This window comes from Meles meles, chromosome 5 (assembly GCF_922984935.1).
Source record: "Meles meles chromosome 5, mMelMel3.1 paternal haplotype, whole genome shotgun sequence".
Lineage (NCBI taxonomy): Eukaryota > Metazoa > Chordata > Mammalia > Carnivora > Mustelidae > Meles > Meles meles.
The window spans coordinates 94,881,306-94,903,051 of NC_060070.1; the positions used below are offsets into that span (position 1 = coordinate 94,881,306).

The 21,746-nt window shown below is 38.0% G+C and overlaps 1 protein-coding gene across 7 annotated transcripts in view; it reads right to left on the minus strand.

The window, feature by feature from the left end:
• Positions 1–21,746, minus strand: part of LOC123941432 (24-hydroxycholesterol 7-alpha-hydroxylase) — a 96,351-nt gene that overhangs the window by 62,296 nt on the left and 12,309 nt on the right. For 4 of the 7 annotated variants that reach the window (XM_046004570.1, XM_046004569.1, XM_046004566.1 and 1 more), the window contains 5 exons: positions 15,909–16,044; positions 13,744–13,918; positions 12,328–12,477; positions 11,323–11,416; positions 1,538–1,645 (listed from right to left, as the gene is read on the minus strand). In XM_046004570.1, coding sequence (XP_045860526.1) covers positions 1,538–1,645; positions 11,323–11,416; positions 12,328–12,477; positions 13,744–13,918; positions 15,909–16,017 — 636 coding nt within the window. In that variant the 5' untranslated portion in view covers positions 16,018–16,044. Of the gene's footprint in view, positions 1–1,537; positions 1,646–11,322; positions 11,417–12,327; positions 12,478–13,743; positions 13,919–14,944; positions 15,030–15,908; positions 16,045–21,746 lie in introns of those variants that run through there. The other 3 variants (XM_046004572.1, XM_046004571.1, XM_046004568.1) reach the window with 3 other exon arrangements.

The window sequence follows — 21,746 nt, forward strand, 5'->3', positions numbered from 1 at the left end:
AGATGTTCTGATGTTCGCTGTTTAATTTTGCTATAGCTTAATCAGTACCCAAGAAAACGACGCAAAGAGAAATCACGGCATGATATCAGAAGTACATAAAGGTGGGGAGAAAGGATTAGATGATTTTTATTTGCCCATGCCAGATGAAGTACGTATGGCAGAGATGGCAGATTTTCTACTTCTGCTCTTTACGCAGTCAGTTTACAACCCATGAAAAGAAACTAGACTATCAGTACTTAAAAAGTCTTCACTAAGAGGAAGGAGACATAAATGATACCTGAAATATCTCATCCCTATTTGTTAGAAGAAAAAAGAAAACGGACACATTTATCATTAGAGATGGATTGAATATTCCTGCTCAGTAGAAAACAGGTTACCCTTTAATTTCTCAAATAATATCAGAGCAGTTTAGGCTAATGTGAGATCCTCCCTGATGTGCATCAGACAAGAAGGGGCAAACATATCACATGGCTTTAATCTAGTTCATAACAGCTTTAGAAAGAAACAGTTAAAAAGGTTCTGCTTTCTTTAGTATTGTGAGTTCCAATGTCACTAGCTCCATTCATGGGGAAACTTACAGGACCAAGATGCCAAGAAACACAAATAGGAATGGCGTGCAGGAGAATGGGTAGAGGGGAAGACAAAGAACTGATATTCACTGGGCACCAGCTGGGTTTATCTTACTGAATTCTCACAACCACCTTATGGAGAAAGGAGGGTTACCATTTATTAAGTACCCAAGTCCTAGGACCATACCAGTTGTATGATCCCTTTGTTACCCATAAAGAAAAGGTGACTGAGGGTTTAAATTATCTCCATGAGGGGCGCCTGGGTGGCTCAGTGGGTTAAAGCCCCTGCCTTCGGCCTGGATCATGGTCCTAGGGTCCTGGGATCGAGCCCCGCATTGGGCTCTCTGCTCAGCAGGGAGCCTGCTTCCTCCTCTCTCTCTCTGCCTGCTTGTAATCTCTGCCTATCAAATAAATAAATAAAATCTTTAAAAAAAATAAAATAAATTATCTCCATGAGATTCTATAGCTCTGGCGGGGGTTTTCTTGATTCACGACCAGTTCTATCCCAGACTATCCATTTACCTACTCTCTCCCCAATAAAATGACAGAGTTAAGACTTACTCATCTTTGCAGGGCCAATACTAAGCATGTTGCCTGACAAAGAAAGTTCTCCATAAGCAGGTGTTGTCACAACTAATCCCAAAGTGCAAGCTTTTCCCTTAGCCTGCTACAAGCTTGCCTTGCAAAGGGCAGAGTTCACTTGATGTCTCTGCTCTGTCTCCTTTGTGATCTTATTAGATTTCATTAGGCATTCGGTTTTGTTTTTCTAGCTCACAACAAATCCACTATAGCCTTTTCTTTCCCATAATAAAGACGTGAAAAGACAAAAACAAAAACAAAACAAAAAAACACACAAAAAAAAACAAAACAAAAAAAAAGAAGAAGAAAAGAAAAGAAAGAATAATGAAGGGAAAGAACTGAAATTGCAGGAGACAGAAATATAACCCCTATTTTACTAATATACTTACAGGGACAGCATTGGACAGAGAAGCCCAAAGTAATAAGAGCCCATAACTGGGGCTCTCTTCTTCCTTTCTCTCCGTCTCTATGATATCCAGCAAAGCCTGCATTAATGTCTGTTTAAAAGAAATACATCTTGTCAAACCACAGCTCTGTGACAAAGAATGCTGTTTGTAAACATAGACCATGCATTTTTCCTTAATCTCAAATACATTATTTGCGTCGTTCCTAGGTTTGCAGCTTGAGGCATGCTAAAGGATTTATGTAGTTACTGGTAGCATAGTGCATTCTAGAGCGCTCTAGAGCACTCTAGAGCACAATTGCTTTACTGCATTGGTTCAAACCCTGGCTTCGTTTCTGTTTTTGGGTTTTTTTTTCTTAAATACTTTATTTTTAATCACAATTTTAGGCTTACAATAAAATTGAGAAGCAAGTACAAAGAATTTCCATATAACTCTGATCCCTACAGAGGCATAGCCTTCCCTACTTATCACTATCATTCACCAAAATGGTACTTTTTTTTTTTTTAACCATGGATCAAGGACACTGACACATCACAATCACCTAAATCCTATAGTTTACCTTAGGGTTGACTCTTGGCATTGTAAAATCTTTAGGTTTGGACAAATGCATGGTGATATATATTTGCCATTATAATGTCATATAAATTATTTTCACTGCCCTAAAAATTCTCTGTGCTCTGCCAGTGTATCTCTCCTCCCTCCCCAACAACCACTGATCTTTTTCCTTTCTCTACATCTTGCCTTTTCCAGAATGTCATATAGTTGAAACCATACATTACATAATCTTGTTTGATTGGCCTCTTTCACTTAGTAGTACACATTTATGGTTCCTTCATGTCTTTTCATGGCTTGATGGCTCATTTCTGTTTAGTGCTGAATAATATTCCATTCCCTAGATGTGGCACAGTTTATCTATTTACCTACTAAAAGGCATCTTGGTGGCTTCCAAGTTTTAACAGTTATGAATAAAACTACTTTAAACATCCAAATGCAGGTTTTTGTGTGGACATAAGTTTTCAAAATCATTTGGGCAAATATTAAGGAGCACAATTGCTAGATTTTGTGGCAAGGGTATGCTCTGTTTTGTACGAAACCACCAAAGTGTCTTCCAAAATGTACGTACCATTTTGCATTCCCATCAACAATGAAGGAGAGTTCCTGTTGCTCCATGTCCTTGCCAGTATTTGGTGTTGCCAGTGTTTCTGATTCTGGCCAGAATGAGAGTAGTGGTGTCTCAGTGTTGTTTTCATTTGGATTTCCCCCAAGACATATGATATGGAGTATCTTTTCATATGCTCCATCTTCTCTCATGGATTATGTTTTTGATGTTATATCTAAATAGGCATCACCATACCTAAGGCCAACTAGGTTTTTTCCTACATTATCTTCTAGTAGTTTATAATTTTGCATTTTACACTTATATCTATGATTCATTTGAGTGACTTTTTGTGAATTTTATTAAGATCTCTATCTAGACTGTTTTTTAACTTTTTTTTCCTTTTGCCTGTGGATGTCCAGTTGTTCCTGCACCATTTGTTGAAGAGTCTATCTTTGTTTCACTACTTTGCTTCTGGTTCCTTGTCCAACGTCAGTTGATTATATTTAAAGGGATCTATTTCTGGGCTCTCTATTCTGCTCCACTGATCTACTTGTCTATTCTTTCACCAATACCGCACTAGAACATTAATTACGGTAAATCTTGAAGTTGGGTAGCATCGCTCTTTCGAAGAACTCTGTTCTTCTCCTTGAATATTGTATTGGCGATTCTGGGTCTTTTGCCTCTCCATATAAACTTTAGAATTAGTTTTTGATATCCATAAAACAGGTCACTGGGATTTTTTTTTTATTTGTTTATTTACAGCATAACAGTGTTCATTGTTTTGGCATCACACCCAGTGCTCCATGCAGTATGTGCCCTCCCTATTACCCACCACCTGGTTCCTCAACCTCCCCCCCCCCCCCACCGCCCCTTCATAACCCTCTGGTTGTTTTTCAGAGTCCATAGTATCTCATGGTTCATCTCCCCTTCCGGTTTCCCTCAACTCCCTCTCCTCTCCATCTCCCCATGTCCTCCATGTTATTTGTTATGCTCCACAAATAAGTGAGACCATATGATACTTGACTCTCTCTGCTTGACTTATTTCGCTCAGCATAATTTCTTCCAGTCCCGTCCATGTTGCTACAAAAGTTGGGTATTCGTCCTTTCTGATGGAGGCATAATACTCCATTGTGTATATGGACCACATCTTCCTTATCCATTCATCCGTTGAAGGGCATCTTGGTTCTTTCCACAGTTTGGCGACCGTAGCCATTGCTGCAATAAACATTGGGGTACAAATGGCCCTTCTTTTCACTACATCTGTATCTTTGGGGTAAATACCCAGCAGTGCAATTGCAGGGTCATAGGGAAGCTCTATTCTTAATTTCTTCAGGAATCTCCACACTGTTCTCCAAAGTGGCTGCACTAACTTGCATTCCCACCAACAGTGTAAGAGTCTCTTTTTATGAAGCTAGCATTACCCTGATCCCCAAACCAGGCAAAGACCCTGCCAAAAAGGAGAATTTCAGACCAATATCACTGATGAATATGGATGCAAAGATTCTCAACAAGATCCTAGCAAACAGGATCCAGCAGCACATTAAAAAGATTATCCACCATGACCAGGTGGGATTCATCCCTGGGTTGCAAGGTTGGTTCAACATTCGCAAATCAATCAGTGTGATAGAACACATCAATAAGAGAAGAGAGAAGAACCACATGGTCCTCTCAATTGATGCAGAAAAAGCATTTGACAAAATCCAGCATCCGTTCCTGATGAAAACGCTTCAAAGTATAGGGATAGAGGGAACATTCCTGAACTTCATAAAATCTATCTATGAAAGACCCACAGCAAATATCATCCTCAATGGGAAAAAGCTCCCAGCCTTCCCGTTGAGATCAGGAACACGACAAGGATGCCCACTCTCACCACTCTTGCTCAACATAGTATTAGAAGTTCTAGCAACGGCAATCAGACAACAAAGAGAAATAAAAGGTATCCAAATTGGCAAGGAAGAAGTCAAACTCTCTCTCTTCGCAGATGACATGATTCTTTATATGGAAAACCCCAAAGACTCCACCCCCAAACTACTAGAACTCATACAGCAATTCAGTAACGTGGCAGGATACAAAGTCAATGTACAGAAATCAGTGGTTTTCTTATACACTAACAATGAAAATACAGAAAGGGAAATTAGAGAATCGATTCCATTTACTATAGCACCAAGAACCATAAGATACCTGGGCATAAACCTAACCAAAGAAGTAAAGGACCTGTACTCGAGGAACTACAGAACACTCATGAAAGAAATTGAAGAAGACACAAATAGATGGAAGACTGTTCCATGCTCTTGGATTGGAAGAATAAACATTGTTAAAATGTCTATACTGCCTAGAGCAATCTATACTTTTAATGCCATTCTGATCAAAATTCCACGGATATTTTTCAAAGAGCTAGAGCAAATAATCCTAAAATTTGTATGGAGTCAGAAGAGACCCCGAATTGCTAAGGAAATGTTGAAAAACAAAAAACTGGCGGCATCACGTTACCCGATTTCAAGCTTTACTACAAAGCTGTGATCACCAAGACAGCGTGGTACTGGCATAAAAACAGACACATAGACCAGTGGAACAGAGTGGAGAGCCCAGATATGGACCCTCAACTCTATGGTCAAATAATCTTCGACAAAACAGGAAAAAATATTCAATGGAAAAAAGACAGTCTCTTCAATAAATGGTGCTGGGAAAACTGGACAGCTATATGTAGAAGAATGAAACTCGACCATTCTCTTACACAGTACACAAAGATAAACTCGAAATGGATAAAAGACCTCAACGTGAGACAGGAATCTATCAGAATCCTAGAGGAGAACATAGGCAGTAACCTCTTCGATATCAGCCACAGCAACTTCTTTCAAGATATGTCTCCAAAGGCCAAGGAAACAAAAGCAAAAATGAACTTTTGGGACTTCCTCAAGATCAAAAGCTTTTGCACAGCAAAGGAAACAAAACAAAGAGGCAACCCACGGAATGGGAGAAGATATTTGCAAATGACAGTACAGACAAAAGGTTGATATCCAGGATCTATAAAGAACTTCTCAAACTCAACACACACAAAACAGATAATCATATCAAAAAATGGGCAGAAGATATGAACAGACACTTCTCCAACGAAGACATACAAATGGCTATCAGACACATGAAAAAATGTTCATCATCACTAGCCATCAGGGAGATTCAAATTAAAACAACATTGAGATACCACCTAACACCAGTTAGAATGGCCAAAATTAGCAAGACAGGAAACAACGTGTGTTGGAGAGGATGTGGAGAAAGGGGAACCCTCTTACACTGTAGGTCACTGGGATTTTGATTGAGACTGCTTTGAATGTATTGGTCAAGTTGGGAAGAACTGACATCTTAAATATTGAATCCTCCTATCCATGAACATAAAATAATCTATTTACTTAGTTCTTTTTTTTCATCAGAGTTTTGTAGCTTTCCTCATACAGAGCTTACATATTTCTACTCAAGTATATATCTAAATATTTCATTTTGGGGGATACTGATGTTAGTGGCATTGTGTTTCTAATTTCATACTTCACTCATTCATGATTGGTACATGGGAAGGCAGTTACCTTTTGGATATTAATTTGTATTTTGCAACTTTGCTATTATTGTTTGTTAGCTTCAGTAGTTTTTTGTCTGTTCTCTTGGATTTTCTACAAATATGATCATGACATCTGTGAACAAAGGCAGTTTTATATCTGCTTTCCCAATCTATGTAACTTTTATTTCCTTTCTTGGTTTACTGCAAAGGACTTCCAGTACTATGTTGAAAAGAAGTGTAAAGAGGACACTATGAAATTCTGATACCGATTTCTAATGTGTGTGTATATGTGGAAGGGGAGTTCCAAACAGCAATAAAAACACTCAGGACACTATCTAGTTGAACTCACTTCAACTCATTTCTGACACCATCTACCCAGAAATAACATGGGGTTCTAGAGGTTAAGGATTTAGTCCTCCAAGACTATATCTTTTCCCCACCTCCCACCTGCCCTTCAGGTGCCAGTCACAGCCCAGGCTATTACCTGTACTTTGGACCAACTGGTTACAGATTGGAGGTTCTAACAACTCGTCCTTGGAATTCAGATGTCAGCTTCAAGTCTAGTTTGTTATATCCGTACTTCTGACTGATTGCTCGTATAAATCAGAGGTTCCCACAACCCTTCCTCACATTCAATTAATTTGCTTATGGGATTCACGCAAGTCAGAGAAACATTTTATTTACTGGATTATTTTATAGAAGGATATGATAAAGGATACAGACAGACATGCAGATAACCATACATAACAATTTCATTTATATACAAGCACGCATAAGAGTGTGTGTGCGTGTATCTGAATATATTGTTGCTATTATAATCTTAACAAATTGTTACCTGTTAGAGCAATTAAGATTAAGGAAAATAAATTTCTATTTCACCTTTACTTATTTTTTCATTGATGTTCTTCCCTTCTTTATATAGATCTAAGTTTCTGACCTATATTATTTTTCTTCTCTCTGAAGAACTTCCTTTAATATTTCTTGTAACTCTCTCATTTTTTGCTTGTCTGAAAAAGCCTTCATTTCAACTTTATTCCTAAAGGATCATTTCACAGGGTGCAGAATTCCAGATTGATTTTTTTTTCTCACTCTACTCTTAATATTTCACTCTACTCTATTTTTGTTTTGCATAGTTTCTAAGGAGAAGTCAGAAAAAATTCTTATCTTTGTTCCTCTATAGATATGGTGTTTTCCCTTCTGGCTTCTTTAGGACTTTTTATCTTTGTTTTTTGTTTTTTTTTTTTTTATAATTTAAAAATGATATGTTTTTGGTGTTTACATGCTCGGTGTTCTCTGAACTTCCTGGATCTATGGTTTGGTGTCTGACATCAATTGTGGGAAAATTCTGTCATTATTTTTGTCAAATTCTTCTTCTGCTCCTTTCCCCTTTCTTCTCCTTCTAGTATTTCCACTGTACGGATGTTATCCCTTTTATAGTTGTCCCACACTTCCATAGTCTTTGGGTATTCTGTTCTCCTTTTTTTTTTTTTTTTTTTGGTCTTTGCTCTCTTTGTTCTTCAGTTTTGGGACATTCAACTGCTATATCCTCTAGAGATGCTTTCCTCAGCTCTGCCAGTCTACAAATAAGCCCATCAAAGGCATCCTTCATTTATGTTATAGTGTTTATTTTATCTAGCATTTAATCATTCATAGGATTTCCATTTCTCTGCTTATATTATCTATCTGTTCTGCCATGCTGTCTACTTTATGTATTAGAGCCCTTGACATATTAAGCATAGCTGTTTTAAAGTCCCAGTCTGATAATTTTAGTATCAGTCTGTTCAGCCTTGTACTTGTTGTTAGGATAGAGTGGTAACTTCCAAGATCCTTATATGTGGAACCAGAATCTGGCTTAGTTAATCAAGACCCAGATAACCTTGGACAAGTTACTTTAAGCTCTGTGTCTCGATTTCATCATCTATAAAATGGTCATAACATGGTATCTACCTCATAGAATTGCTGTGAGAATTAAACCAGTTACTATCTATAAAGCGCTTAAAACAAAACTTAGTACATATTATCATTTTGACAATTTTTAAAATAAACCTCTGCTTTTAGGAAAATGCAAGCAATACAGAAACACAGATATCTGGAGCATTCCAGAGCAAACCCTACCCCCATTTGCCATGAAGATTCTCAGCCTGTACACCATGGAGAAAGCACTGCCAAGCCAGGAGATAGTATAAATACCACAACATGCAGAGAAGGGATATCTGAATGGAATGGTGCCAACTAAGATCAGGGCCCCATCCAAGTCCACCTACCATGGCTCTCAGATCATCACACAAATTCCATGGAAGCTTTATCTTCACTGGGAGGTTTCCCAGTCACACCTTTGTTAATGGTCATTCTCCATCGTGGGGAGGAGATTCAGATACATTTGCATTAAGTTACTCATGTACTTTGAATCTTAAATAACTCAAATTCAGGTGATAAAAATAATGGCAGCTAATGCCTAGTCATTGCTTGCTAAGGCGAGTACTGCTTTAAGGGCTTTGCAAATGTTCAACCGTTCAATCCTCAGTACAATTTGAAGAAGTAGATACTATTATTTTCACCGTTTTACATTTGAGGAAACTGAAGCCAGTTAAGTTAGGGAACTCAGCCAGGACAGATAGTTTGTCGATGGTTGAGCTGGAATTCAAATGCTGTGAGCCTGGCCCCTGCTCCAGAGCCCACACTCTTAGCTACTGCAATATTCTGCTCCATGAGAGATACAGCCCACAACTCCCATGGATTAGGGATTAAGAGAACTGTATTGTACCACTATTTAGTAGTTTTGCTTCAGATCTTGGGATACATGAAATAACTTTTAAATCACTATGAAAGAAAATACACGATGAGAGACTAGAACTGTGATTTACAAAGGCATGTAATGTTTCCAAAGTGATTAACCACTCTAATCCTCAGTTTTCTGGTTTTAATAATCCCCAGTTTTCTGGGTATTAGAGCTGCTGTGAAAAATGAGTCATGAATTTGTGAAATGCTTAACACTATGCCTAGCACAGAGTAGTCTCCCCATAAATGTTAGCAATGTCTTTTGTTTTTGTAACAATGGGTTAGCAAAATTGCAAATTATTTAAGTATAAATTTTATTCACTGCTGGTTTCTATCATACAACATAAATTAAAATAACACAAAGTTTATAGTTCATGGAAAATCCTATACATGGATTTCATTCTTTGGATGCTATCCTGTAGGTGAAATCTTAATTTTAAATGAAAATACTAGTTTAATACATATCTAGAATAACAAGGGAGAAATCACCACACTTGATGTTTATAATGTAATAGGATGTGTGTGTAATATTTCCAAAAAACAAAAACTTCTTCCAGTCTTCTGCTTAACTAGGCCATTGAAATCTACTTATACAGAAGACAACAGAATCTTTTATTTTCTTCTTAGACCACATTTAAAAAAAAAATTGGATACAGAACACAAGCTCAGTGTGAACACTGCTGGAAAAAAACAAAAATTATACACACAAAAAATGAAAACTGCTCCTGAATGTTCAAACTGAGTTCTGCCCCCAAGTCTTAAACATTGGATTAGCTTCAGCAAAATGCAAAATCTGTCTTTATTCAGAGAGTCAGAGTACCTATGATTTCTTCAGAGTAGGAAAAAGAAATGCTGCTCTAGAAGTAATGTCAGTGGAGAGTTTTAGCTGGGGCATTCAAAACCCTGTTTGCCAGGCCCACAGAGCACAATCTGGGTGCATGCCTCTTCACCCCTAAATCCTGGAAAATGATGCAAACAAAATGTGTTGGGTCTGTTTGTAAAGTAGAATCCTTAGCTAAAACACTGTTTATCAGTGTGGGGCATTCCAAAATAGCTTTCTATTCCCTTTATTCAGGTGGGAGGTAACTAAACATTCATACATCGCTTTTTTTCTAAAGTGATCTTCCCTTCCAGGGTTAAGCAGAGTGGCTTGTGGTAATACTTGCTGTAATAATGAAAGGCAAGCAAATAAAAACACTTGATGTCATCTATAAGTAAGAAAAGATCTGATTTTGGGGGCACCTGGATGGCTCACTAGGTTAAATGTCTGCCTTTGGCTCAGGTAATGATCTCCTGGTCCCGAGATTGAGCCCCATATCGGGCCCCCTGTTCAGTGGGGAGTCTGCTTCTCCCTCTCCCTCTGCCCCTCCCTCCTGCTTTTATGCACGTGCTTGCTCTCTCCCTCTCAAATTAATAAGTAAAAATCTTTAAAAAAATAAAATAAAAGGTCTAATTTTTAATAATAAACACATGGTCTAAACTCTTATGTAGTCCTCACTACTCTCTAACTTCTTCAGAAATATTAATTCACTTAATCCCCACATTCTATGAGGTAGGTGTAGAAACTGAGCCAAGAGACAAGATGCCATGCCCAAGGTCAGAAGACTGGTCACTGAATTGAAGCCCATGTTCAGACCAAGTGAATCCCAGTCTCTGAAGGGGAGGGTGGGTCTGGAGAATCAGGTCGTTTCCAAAAGTTCCCCGAGATTCTGATGAGCAGGCAGGGTTGAGAACTTGTCATTACACAAGCATCAGAAACACCTGGAAGGGCTGTGAAACCACAGATTGGGGGGCTCCACCCCAGAGGCTCTGATTGAGTCCTCCCCAGACGATGTCGGTACCATTGGTCTAGGAACCTCACCTGAAGAACCACAAATGTAGGACACTTGGGACAGTGGCTTCCAGTGCATTGCTTTTCAAATTATATCTCACTACCTCCTTTTATTTGAAGAGAGAAATAATGAGTGATAATGGCATTGAGAACAAAGTCTACTTTGCAGAACTCTGTTATCCTTATCTAATGGGCCATAACTCCCAACTATCGCTGTTGACCTAACTATGTAATATGTAAATCAATAAAAACCTCAGCACCTTGTTATATGCTGTTGTCTGTAGCCTTAGTTTTTTCTTATGTAGAAGATTATTAATACCTACCTCACTGTTACAAGTTGTTTAGTAGAATAATGTACGCAAAAATCCAACACAGTACTTGACACAAAATGTTACCTAAATAATCTCGTGATTTTTGGCCAAAAAAAATTATTTAAAAAATCATACCTTATTACTGTTTTCATCCCATATATTTTAGCAAAAACTCACTTGCTTTAGCAAAAAACTACTTACCACGGAATTATCTTTTGTAGATCTGTATGTTTTCATATCTGGAATGGTTTTCTCAAAAAGTGCTAAAAGCCACTTTTTGGATTTTGACCAGTTTCTAGGCAAGAAAAAAAAAGGTGCATAAATTAATTTGAAGGCACATCAGGTCACAGCATTAAAGAGGGAATATCTATGGAATTATAATTACTTCTCCAAATTTCTTCTTCAAGTTTCCTAGAATTTTATGCGAGCTCTACCTTCAGACTTACTAGATCACAAAGATAATGGAGTTGGCAAGGCAGCCACATCTTATGGGGTTTTTGCAAACAAATGTTTGAATCCCTATAGGATTGGCATTGAATAAAAAACAAAACCAAAAACAAACAAACAAAAACAAAGCCCATGACCCGATTATTCTACTTTTACTCTGGCTGTTAGCCGTAGCTGGAGGATGAGAAACTAGCACAAGGACCCAGTGCTGGCTTAAGCCAGGTAAAGCAAACTGGCTACAATCTTTTTCATACTTTCTGACCAGTCACCACTATAAACCAACTGCCAAGACATTTAAAAACTCATGTGTTATTTTGTATTCGAACCACTGAGCCAACTGTGAAAAACACATCATACCTCCTTGTGCCTCAGGGAGAACAAGGCCAACCATGTCTGACTCTAAGACTGGTCATGCCTGATGATTTAGCAGGGTTCCAAACTATGAATGTGATCATAATAACAGTAAACAGGATAAAAGGCCTCAAACAAACTCTTTCTTTCATTCTCGTATCTTTTCTCTGGTACTCTCTCTCTCCCTGTCTCATTTTTGCTCTTCAAAATAAGGGGAAAAAAAAAAAAAAGAAATAATGCATCTCTCTTCTTCAGTTCCTCCATCACGTCACCCACACACCAAAAACAAATTTGTCTTGAGAAATAGCTCCTGTCTCTTCCTCGTAGATGCTGATCTCTCTACTTAGAACAGGGAAATTGCTGGGAGGATCTTGGTCAGTGAATTAATTGTAGGGAAGAGCTCCCTACCTTAGGAGACATTCTGGCATCTGGGACCCGTACTCAAAACCTTCATCATAAGCTTGAAAATGCTGATAGAACTCCCTGATTTTTCTCTCGTCTGTGGGAAACAAGCCTTTTTTAAAGAGTATATTCATTGTGACTGGATAAAGGAGATGCCTACAAAGAAAAACACATAGAAAGTCAGACCCAATGACCAAAGAAGAAAGGCAAAAGAAACAAAAAAAGGACATTATTTAATAGCTATATATTAGGGGTAGATAATAATATGCAACAGATTCTTTTGGGAAAGAATCAGTTTCAAAAGGTTTTAATATTTGTTTACTGTGGTTCCTTTATCTGAAGATTTTAAAAGGCTTTCTAAGCAATCATTGTTAGATCCTGATAAATGTGAGATCATGTGTAGAAATAAATTGGTTCAATATAATTTCAACAAGTTCTTATTTAGTAAATAATAGCAATAACTAAGATACAGTCCATGACTTTAGACAGCAGCAAAAGAGAGCCAAAAAATCAGGGCAACACTAGTTACCAAATTTCCCAAGCTCCCATAGGATCCTACAGATTTAAACTACTACACATTGGAGTATAATACCTATCACTATAAGTGAGTAAAAATAATTACTGTGGCATAATAAGGGAAAGAATATCAAAGATTGTTAATATGACCTAGATTAGTAACACTAAGTACTGTTTGTTTCAGTTTTATTTGCCATCTCTTCCTCACTAGAAATTTTTCAGGATCTCCTTCCCCCCCAAGAGTTTCAAGATATCCAAGAATTTGCTTGGTTTTGTTGTAGATTCTGGGCATGCTAAAAGTTTAGTCAGTTGCTAGTCTTTTTTGTTGTTGTTGTTTTCTTCTCTCTCTCTTTCTGGACCTCTAACAAATCTTAACTGTTATTCTTTTTCATGAGTCTGAACTACTGAATCCTGCCTTCAGCATCCCATATCCCACTGAGATGGAAAGTGCTTAATAGGTAACTTCAATTTACCAAATCTCCTTATGCACATGAAGAATTTTTCTCACAGCTCCTAGACCCAGCCCTTACCTTTGTCAGAAAGCTTCAGAACATGGCTGAGGTCACTTGATTCCCTCCAGTGCCCTCCCCTGTCTCACCTGTCTCTCAGCATTCCCTCTAGGTAGGTATGTTCTACACGGCATGGAATGGCTGAGGAGAAATTACTGTAAATGTATTAAAATGATCGCATTGGCTCACGTTAAAATTGGAGGGCTAATGAAAAATTGTTCATTAATTAAGATGTAAAAGGTTAATAAAATCTCTTAAATTACCAGTTAGATAGATTTCATTAATCCGCCAGATAATTTTTAAAGTTCAATGTGCAGGATTCCAAGTTTTTTATTCCCAAAACCCCCGAAACCAAAAAAACCAACAAGCTCGAACACTACTGATGCATGTATTTTACCTTACTAAGTTGTTCAGCTCCATGGTCCCATGAGTGCCCAAGTTCTCCAGCTGCTCATGTAATTCTTCAGTCAGTTGTCCGGTGAGTTCACAGAGGTTGAAAGTCCCTAGTTTCCCTTTCATCATGATATAAAGTTTTTCATGCAGTGTTAAAAAAGTATTCTTTGGAATTGATGCTAAAAACAGAGAAAACTATTTTTAACAGAAGCAACAATTTCTTGAAGCAAACAGTCAATCTACCTCTACTATTACTTGGCTATAGGGACTGCAGCCAAAGCCTTCTTCCCAGTACATAAAACCCCCTCCTGCAAGTAAAAGGAGGTGAAGATTCAACCTATCCCATGAGGCTGTAAGAGTCTGTAGGGAAATTCACGTTTGGGGGGTGATCTACAAATGGGTGACTAGGAGGGCCTCTGGGAAACACAAATCTGGTGATTTTTTATTTGCACGTTAAAAAGCTTTCATTGGCTTCCTCCATTTCACAAAGTTTACAAAAGGTCTTCTACCATCTTTCTAGTTTTCCAGTAACATTTCCAGGCCCTTCTCCCCCCAGATTTGTATGTCAGGTACAGTACGGTATTTTCATTATTTATATTTACATTTCCCAGCATTTTTATTAGATGTTCTAGCTGTGCAAAACACTCTCTCCTTGACAAGCCTCACCTCATTCCCACCCACCCACCGCGACAAGCCACACGTTTCTCCTGCCAACTTCTATTTCTCCTTCAAGTGTCTACACTTTCTTACCCCATGAGTAGTTGGCTCCACGACTTCCTTCGTTTTAGTGTTCATGTTTCTTCCATGATACACACCTCCTGCTTGAGTTCGTCTAGTAACAGTATGAGTTTTTAAACTCATTATTCTTTTATATTTTTCTTTAATCCTGCTTTATTGTCTATAAGGTAGCTTTTTCAAAAAATAGTTTTTAGTTTTCTATTTCATCAGCCTATGATGTATTTTATTACTAATTAAAAATAATGTTTCAATTTCCCAAGCATAGATCTTCTCTGTACTAGGGGGATATACTAGAGGAATAGAAAGCTGGCTCAAGAGCACATCTTAACATATTTTGGCTATTAAATAGAAATATTTAAACATCAAAGTCCCCAGAGGCGGCAGATGTGAAAAAACTTGATCACTTCCACGCACCCCTGATTGGTGAGTAAGTTGGCATGTTTTTCTGGAGGGATGTGTGAACTTACAGATTCAGAGCCATCGAACTTCAAAATATTTATGTTCTTTTATCTGGAATTCCATAGTTTAAGTACCGAGAAGCACTCAATAGTCAAAGAATTTAACCAACATGTTGTGATCTTCATGCGGGCAAGAAGAAATAGCCATCATGCTCTTGGTCACTGACAGCTTCTAAATTTTGTTTGTTCGTTTGTTTTGTTTTGTTTAATGGCAAGAGATGCATGAGAGGCTACATGAAGAGGAACCTAAGAAAGAAGCCAAAAAGGAAACCAAGAGAAAGAAGCTCATAGACAACAGAAGCAAGCACAGACATTACGGAAGCAGAGAAAAGAAACAGGCACCAAAACGAAACAGCTCCCCATTCTTGAGAGGACAAGTGGCCTCAGCACCTCGTATCTGCAGCCTGGGAAGAAATCAAGTGGGCGGTCACACTGGAAGCATGCTGAGAAGTACAATCCAGAAGTCTCTGGGGAGGGAGAGCAAAAGGCCACGGATTACATGAGGCCAAGCCCCACTTACCTTAATAGCCCTAGGAATGTGCCAGGAAATGCCACAGTAAAGGGCGCACTAAGCAGTAGAATTCTACTTTCAGTGAGCAGAGTAGCAACACGTGATCAAGCCAAGAGATATAGCCTGTGGAACATTGTCTACACAGCAGCAGAACAGAGTGAAGGACATCCTGGGAGCTGTAACAGGATACAGATTCCAAATATTTTCCAAAGTAAACAACAGTGGGGTAATCTCATCTCTTACCCACATCTAATTAAGACTTACACGAGGCTGCCAATAATTTGTTTTTCAATGACCAAACTCATCAGATATTCTTTCTACCTTCTTTCCTGATTTTAAAGTGTAAAATAAGGAAGGGGCCATCAACAGTCTTGATAGAGGAGTGAGGATATAATTGCTAACAAAGCTACTCTTGGACTCCAAAGTTGTATTTTGAACAAACTATCTGAAAATACTCTTTACCTGTACGATAGACGGGATTTTGCACTGCCAGCTCAAAATTTACTTCTTTGGATTTTAGAAACACATTCATTCCCTCTTCTTCAGTAACAAAGGTCATTCGGGTGCCCATAACAAAGACTGTAAATACTGGTCCATACTGAAAGATAACACAAATACAGATATTAGTAAGGATTTCTAATAAGTTACTGGGTCATGGGTTATGCAAGAACCCTAATGTTGAAGTTATAGCCAAGATAAAAATTATTATGATTATATATGTAATTAATTATAAATTTTGCTAGATTAAGACAAATCTAAATTATACAAATCATGATTTATTCTGTCCTAATACTTAACCTTCATTTTGATCATTGTTTGAAATTTCTTTTCTTATAGTAGGACATAATAATTAGAAATAATTACTAGGAGGCGCCTGGGTGGCTCAGTGGGGTAAGCCTCTGCCTTCTGTTCAGTTCATGATCTCAGGGTCCTGGGATCAAGCCCTGCATTGGGCTCTCTGTTCAGCAGAGAGCCTGCTTCCCCCTCTCTCTCTGCCTGCTGCTCTGCCCACTTGTGATCTCTGTCAAATAAATAAATAAAATCTTTTTAAAAAATGAAAGAATTACTAGAAATTATGTCAAACAGTGATATTTAAACATTGTTTTCCAGATATCAGTAGGCTTACGAGTAACCTATAGCTCAGTTTTGTCCAAGAAAAAGATTCAAAACAGCTGACTTAAATCTGTGGTCACTCAACGATGTCCTGCAATCCTGAAAAGTTTTCTAATGTGGTCACTTTCCAAAATTACTATTTCCCCTGGATACCTGCCCAACCCTCTCCACTCTGAGGTACTGTTCCTGCTTTGTAACTTACTAGGAAATTCGAGGCAATCAAGTAAGAGCACTCACAGCTTTTCACCACCAAATCTTGCAAAGATACACATTTGTTCCCATTCTCCATGCCTCCTCTCGGGCTAGTAGGAATGGGAGGTCCTGCCCCTGTGAAATGCAAGTGCTCCCTCACTTAGTTATGGATCCTACACTCTTATCTTCTCTTCATTTACATCAATGCCTCCTGTCATCCACATCTTCAGTTCTGCCCTCTATCAGATCACTAGCAGCCTACAAACATACATTAGCCCTGAGTTTGATTTCAGGAAGTCCATGACTTTGTTGGGAGGCTTCACTAGTGGGCGGAGACTGCCCTAGGGCTAGCCAACTCTCGGAGAGAGCAGAGGGCTCAACCAGCCAGAAACATACCTTTCACATGCAAACCAACCAATCGTGAGTCTCTGCCCATCTACTTCCTTATCTAATGCTCACACACCAATATTTTCCCTGCCTGAAATCATCCCAAGGCCAAGTAGCTGGCAACCAGAAACCACCCAATATGGCCCAAAGCTGACAAGAATTATTCAAAGTAGCCAATCCTAAATTGTTTCCCCTGCCCTGCTTTGCCTTTCCTGAGGAAGCCCCAGTAAAGACTCAGTCACAAACTTTTCTCTGGTGTTATCTTGGGCCTCCTGATGGATGCCGGTGCTTTTCCCTGTGGTTCTGCATGGCCTACAGCGGTCCCCCTTTTGGGCACCCCTCAGACCCGTGGGTATAATAAACATCTTCCTTCCAAACCCTCCTTCTCATTTCCTCCTGTGGCGGCACTGACTTTATAATACCACAATACGTACCACATATACATTCTCGCAGCAGTCACCCATACTTTTATACCCCATTATAGTTACTATAGTTACTATAAGTATTTCAAAATATTATGCTTGTCACTACCCCAATATTGCAATCATTTCTAGGCAACCCTGAAATGGCATGTGATCATTCCTACAACACACTGTTGGGTGCTGTCGGGCAACTGTGGGCCTGAAAACCATGAAGCCACCAGTGAAGTCTCATTTTCTTACACTTGTAATCCGGACGTCTGCATGACTTTCCAGCATTCCCACCCCCTTTTTTTTTGAGAGTTCTGTTTATTAATTTATTTATTTGAGAGAGAGAATGAGAGAGAGAGAGAGAGCATGAGAGAGGGGAGGGTCAGAGGGAGAAGCAGACTCCCTGCTGAGCAGGAAGTCCAATGTGGGACTCTATCCTGGGACTCCTGGATCATGACCTGGCTTAACAACTGAGTCACCCAGGTGCCCCGACTTTCCAGTATTCCTTATGTACAATTACTTGTTAATCAATATTTAGAAGAATATGAATAATTTTCATGTTTTGTACAAATGAGGATTCTTAACTCCCCATTAGGAAAGTGGCCCACGTAACACTTATAGGTACCTGGGCCACAGTGTAGAACAGCCATGTTCAAACACATTGAAGAATTGACCTAACTACTGCTGCATGGAATTTAAAATAACTTACTGCAAAACTGCACTGTACAAATGATCATGTCTGATGTTATAAATTCTGTGACAGTGGGGGTTTTTGTGTTTCTGTCTTATTTGCTTTACTTTTGTTCTACTTCTTTGTGCAATGTCTGGATGTTATGAAGCAAAGGCCAGAGCACACAGTACGTTGTAGTCGTGGTGCTTGTGTGTTTGTTCATGGACATTTTATTCCAAGATAATGATAAAGTAACATGCAGTTTTAAGAAATAATACAGAACAACCTCAAGTACACATTACTCTGTTTTCCCTAGTGTTAACAGGCTGCAAAACTATTAAACGGTATCACAATTAGGCCACTGATAGTGAGCAAGTTAAGGTACAGAAAATACCCATCACCACGAAGATGCCTCAAGTTACTTTTTATAGCCACACCCATTTTCCTCTCATCCCCACCTCTTCCATTACCCTTGACGACTACTAAGCCGTTCTCCAGTTCTATAATGCTGAATTTCAGGAACGGTATACAAATAGAATCAAATCGTGTACAAATAGAAGAGGAAAAGATGAATAGTTTGGAAAATGGAAACTTCGCGGGTTGGCTTTTTTTCACTTGGCATAAACCTCTGAGATCAGCCAGGTTGTGGTATGTATCAGTAATTCATTCATTTACATTTCTGAGTATTATTCCACAGTATGGATGCACTATAGCTTGTTTAAACATTGTTGAAGGATCTTTGTGTTCTTTTCAGGTTGGGATCATTACAGATAAAGTTGCTACAAACACTAATGCACAGGTTTTTGTGTGAATGAATGTTTTCATTTCTCGAGACTAAGTGCCCAGAAGTGAAATTGCTGGGTCAGACGGCAGCTACATATTTCCTCTTTTAAAGAACTGCCCAAGTGCTTTCCAGAGTAACGGTACCATTTCCGCCAGTGATCCCGTTTCTCTCTATCCTTACTAGCATCTGAGCGCTGTCACATTTTTTTAATTGGGCCATTCTGATAGGTGTGTAATCGTTTCTCATTGTGGTATTCATTTGCATATCCTCAACTGGCTCGTGATGTTGAACACTTTTCCATGTTTATTTGCCAGCTTTATACTCTCTTCAGCAACTTGTTCATGTCATTTGCCATTTCCTTAGTTAAGTTGTTGGGGTTTTTTACATGTTGAGTGTGGAGAGTTCTTTATATATTCTAGATAGCAGTCTCTTGTTGGATATGTGGCTTGCAGATATTTTCTCTCCATCTATAGCTTGTCTTCCCAGTCTCCTAACAGGTTCTTTACTTCACAGAGCAAAAGCTTGTAATTTTCATGAGATCCAATTTGTCAGGATTGTTTTTATGGATTTTTGGTGTCCAGTCTAAGAACTAAGAACTAAGAACTAAGCCCCAGATTAAGAAGATATTCTTATTTTTTTAAAGTTTTATAGTGTTACATTTAACATAAAAGTCAATGATGTATTTTGAGTTAATTTTTATATATGATGCAAGACTTAGGTCAAAGTTCATTTTGTTTTTGTTTTGTTTTGGTTTATTGGTGTCTAACTGGTTCACTGCCGTTTGCTGAAAAGGTTATCTTTATTTCAATAAATTACTTTTGCACATTTGTCAAAAATCAATTGGACATTTAGTGTGTGTATTTCTGGGTTCTCAACTCTTTTTCATCGATCCCTGTATCTATCCCTCCACTTGCATAATCTTGATTACTGTAGCTATATAACAAGTCTTGAAATTGAGTACAGTGACTCTTCCCATTTTATTCTTTTAAGACTTGTTTTAGCTATTCTAATATGTTTGCCTTTACATACACATTATTAAATAATCTTGTCTATATCTACCCTTTACCAGAAATTTGATAGAATTTGCATTAAACTTGTGTATCAATTTAGGGAGAATTGACATCTTTACTATGTTGAGTTTTCCAATCTATGAAAATGGTATGTTTCTTCATTAAGCTCTTCTTTTTATCAAGGTTTTCTAGTTTTCATCATGAAGTTCTATACATGTTCTATTAGATTTACACCTAAATATTTCTTTCTCTTTTTGAGTGACTATAAATGGTATTGTATTTTTAACTACCACTTGCATATGCTCATTGTTAGTATGTTGCGATACAATTGTTTTTTCCGTTGAGTTTATATTCTGTGACCTTGCTGAATTTACCCATTAACTTCAGGAGATTTGTTGTAGATTCCTTAAGATTTTCTAAGTAAACAATCACATCATCTGCAAATAGAGAAAGTATTATTTGTTCCTTTCCATATGATCTTTTTTCTTGCTTAATTGCATTCACCAGAACTTCCAGCATTATGTGGAATAAGCAATAGACATTCTTACTTTGTTTCCAATCAGAGATGAACCATTTATTCTTTCACCATTAAGACTGAAGTTAACTGTAAAATTTTTGAGATATTCTTTAATAAATTCAAGACAACTCTATTACCATTCTGATAATTTTTAAAAATCATGAATGAGTGTGGGATTTTGTCTAATGCATTTCCTGTACAAATCAATATGTCCATGTGCCTTTTCTTCTCTCACCTGTTAATATGGTGGCTTGCACTAACTGATTTTCATATATTGGACAAGTCTTAAATTCCTGGAAGAGACCCATGGAGTCATGGGATCTATAATTCCTTTATATATTGCTGGATTTTATTTGCTGATACTTTGTTGAGGACATTTGCATCTATATTCATAAAGAATACTGATCTGCAAATTTCTTATTTTGTGCTGTCTTTATCTGGTTTGGTACGAGGATGATTCTAGCTTCATAAAATAAACTGGAACATGCTCCCTTCTTTTCTATTATCTGGAGATTATTTATACAATTGATGTTAATTCTTCTTTAAACATTTGGCAAAATTTTCCAGTAAAACAATCTGGGCCTTAAGATTTCTTTTTTGGGGGCACCTGGGTGGCTCAGTGGGTTAAGCCACTGCCTTCGGCTCAGGTCATGATCTCAAGGTCCTGGGATCGAGCCCCGCATTGGGTTCTCTACTCAGCAGGGAGCCTGCATCCCCCTCTCTCTCTGCCTGCCTCTCTACTTGTGATCTCTCTCCCTCTCTCTCTCTCTCTGTCAAATAAATAAATAAAACCTTTAAAAAAAAAAGATTTCTTTTTTGGGAGTTTTAGAATTATGAACAATTGTTATTCCTAACAAATATAGGGCTATTCAAATTACCTATTTCATAACCGAATAGTTATCGTTTGTGTTTTGGGGGGAATTAGGTCCATTTCATCTAAATTGTCATATTTCTACATGTGGGGTTACATATAGTGTTCTTTTATCATCCCTTTGATGTCTGCAGTGCTATTCCCTATTTTATTCCTGAACTTAATAATGGGTGTCTTTTTTTTTCTTTTGCTTGTATGAGGTCTTCCAATGTTATTGATCTTTTCAAAGAATTGGCTCTTTCATTGATTTTCTCTGTTTTTTTCTGTTTTCACTTACATTGATTTCTGTTAATATTTCTTTCATTTTTCTTGTTTGGGGTATGCCGTGCTCTTTTTTGGGGAGAAG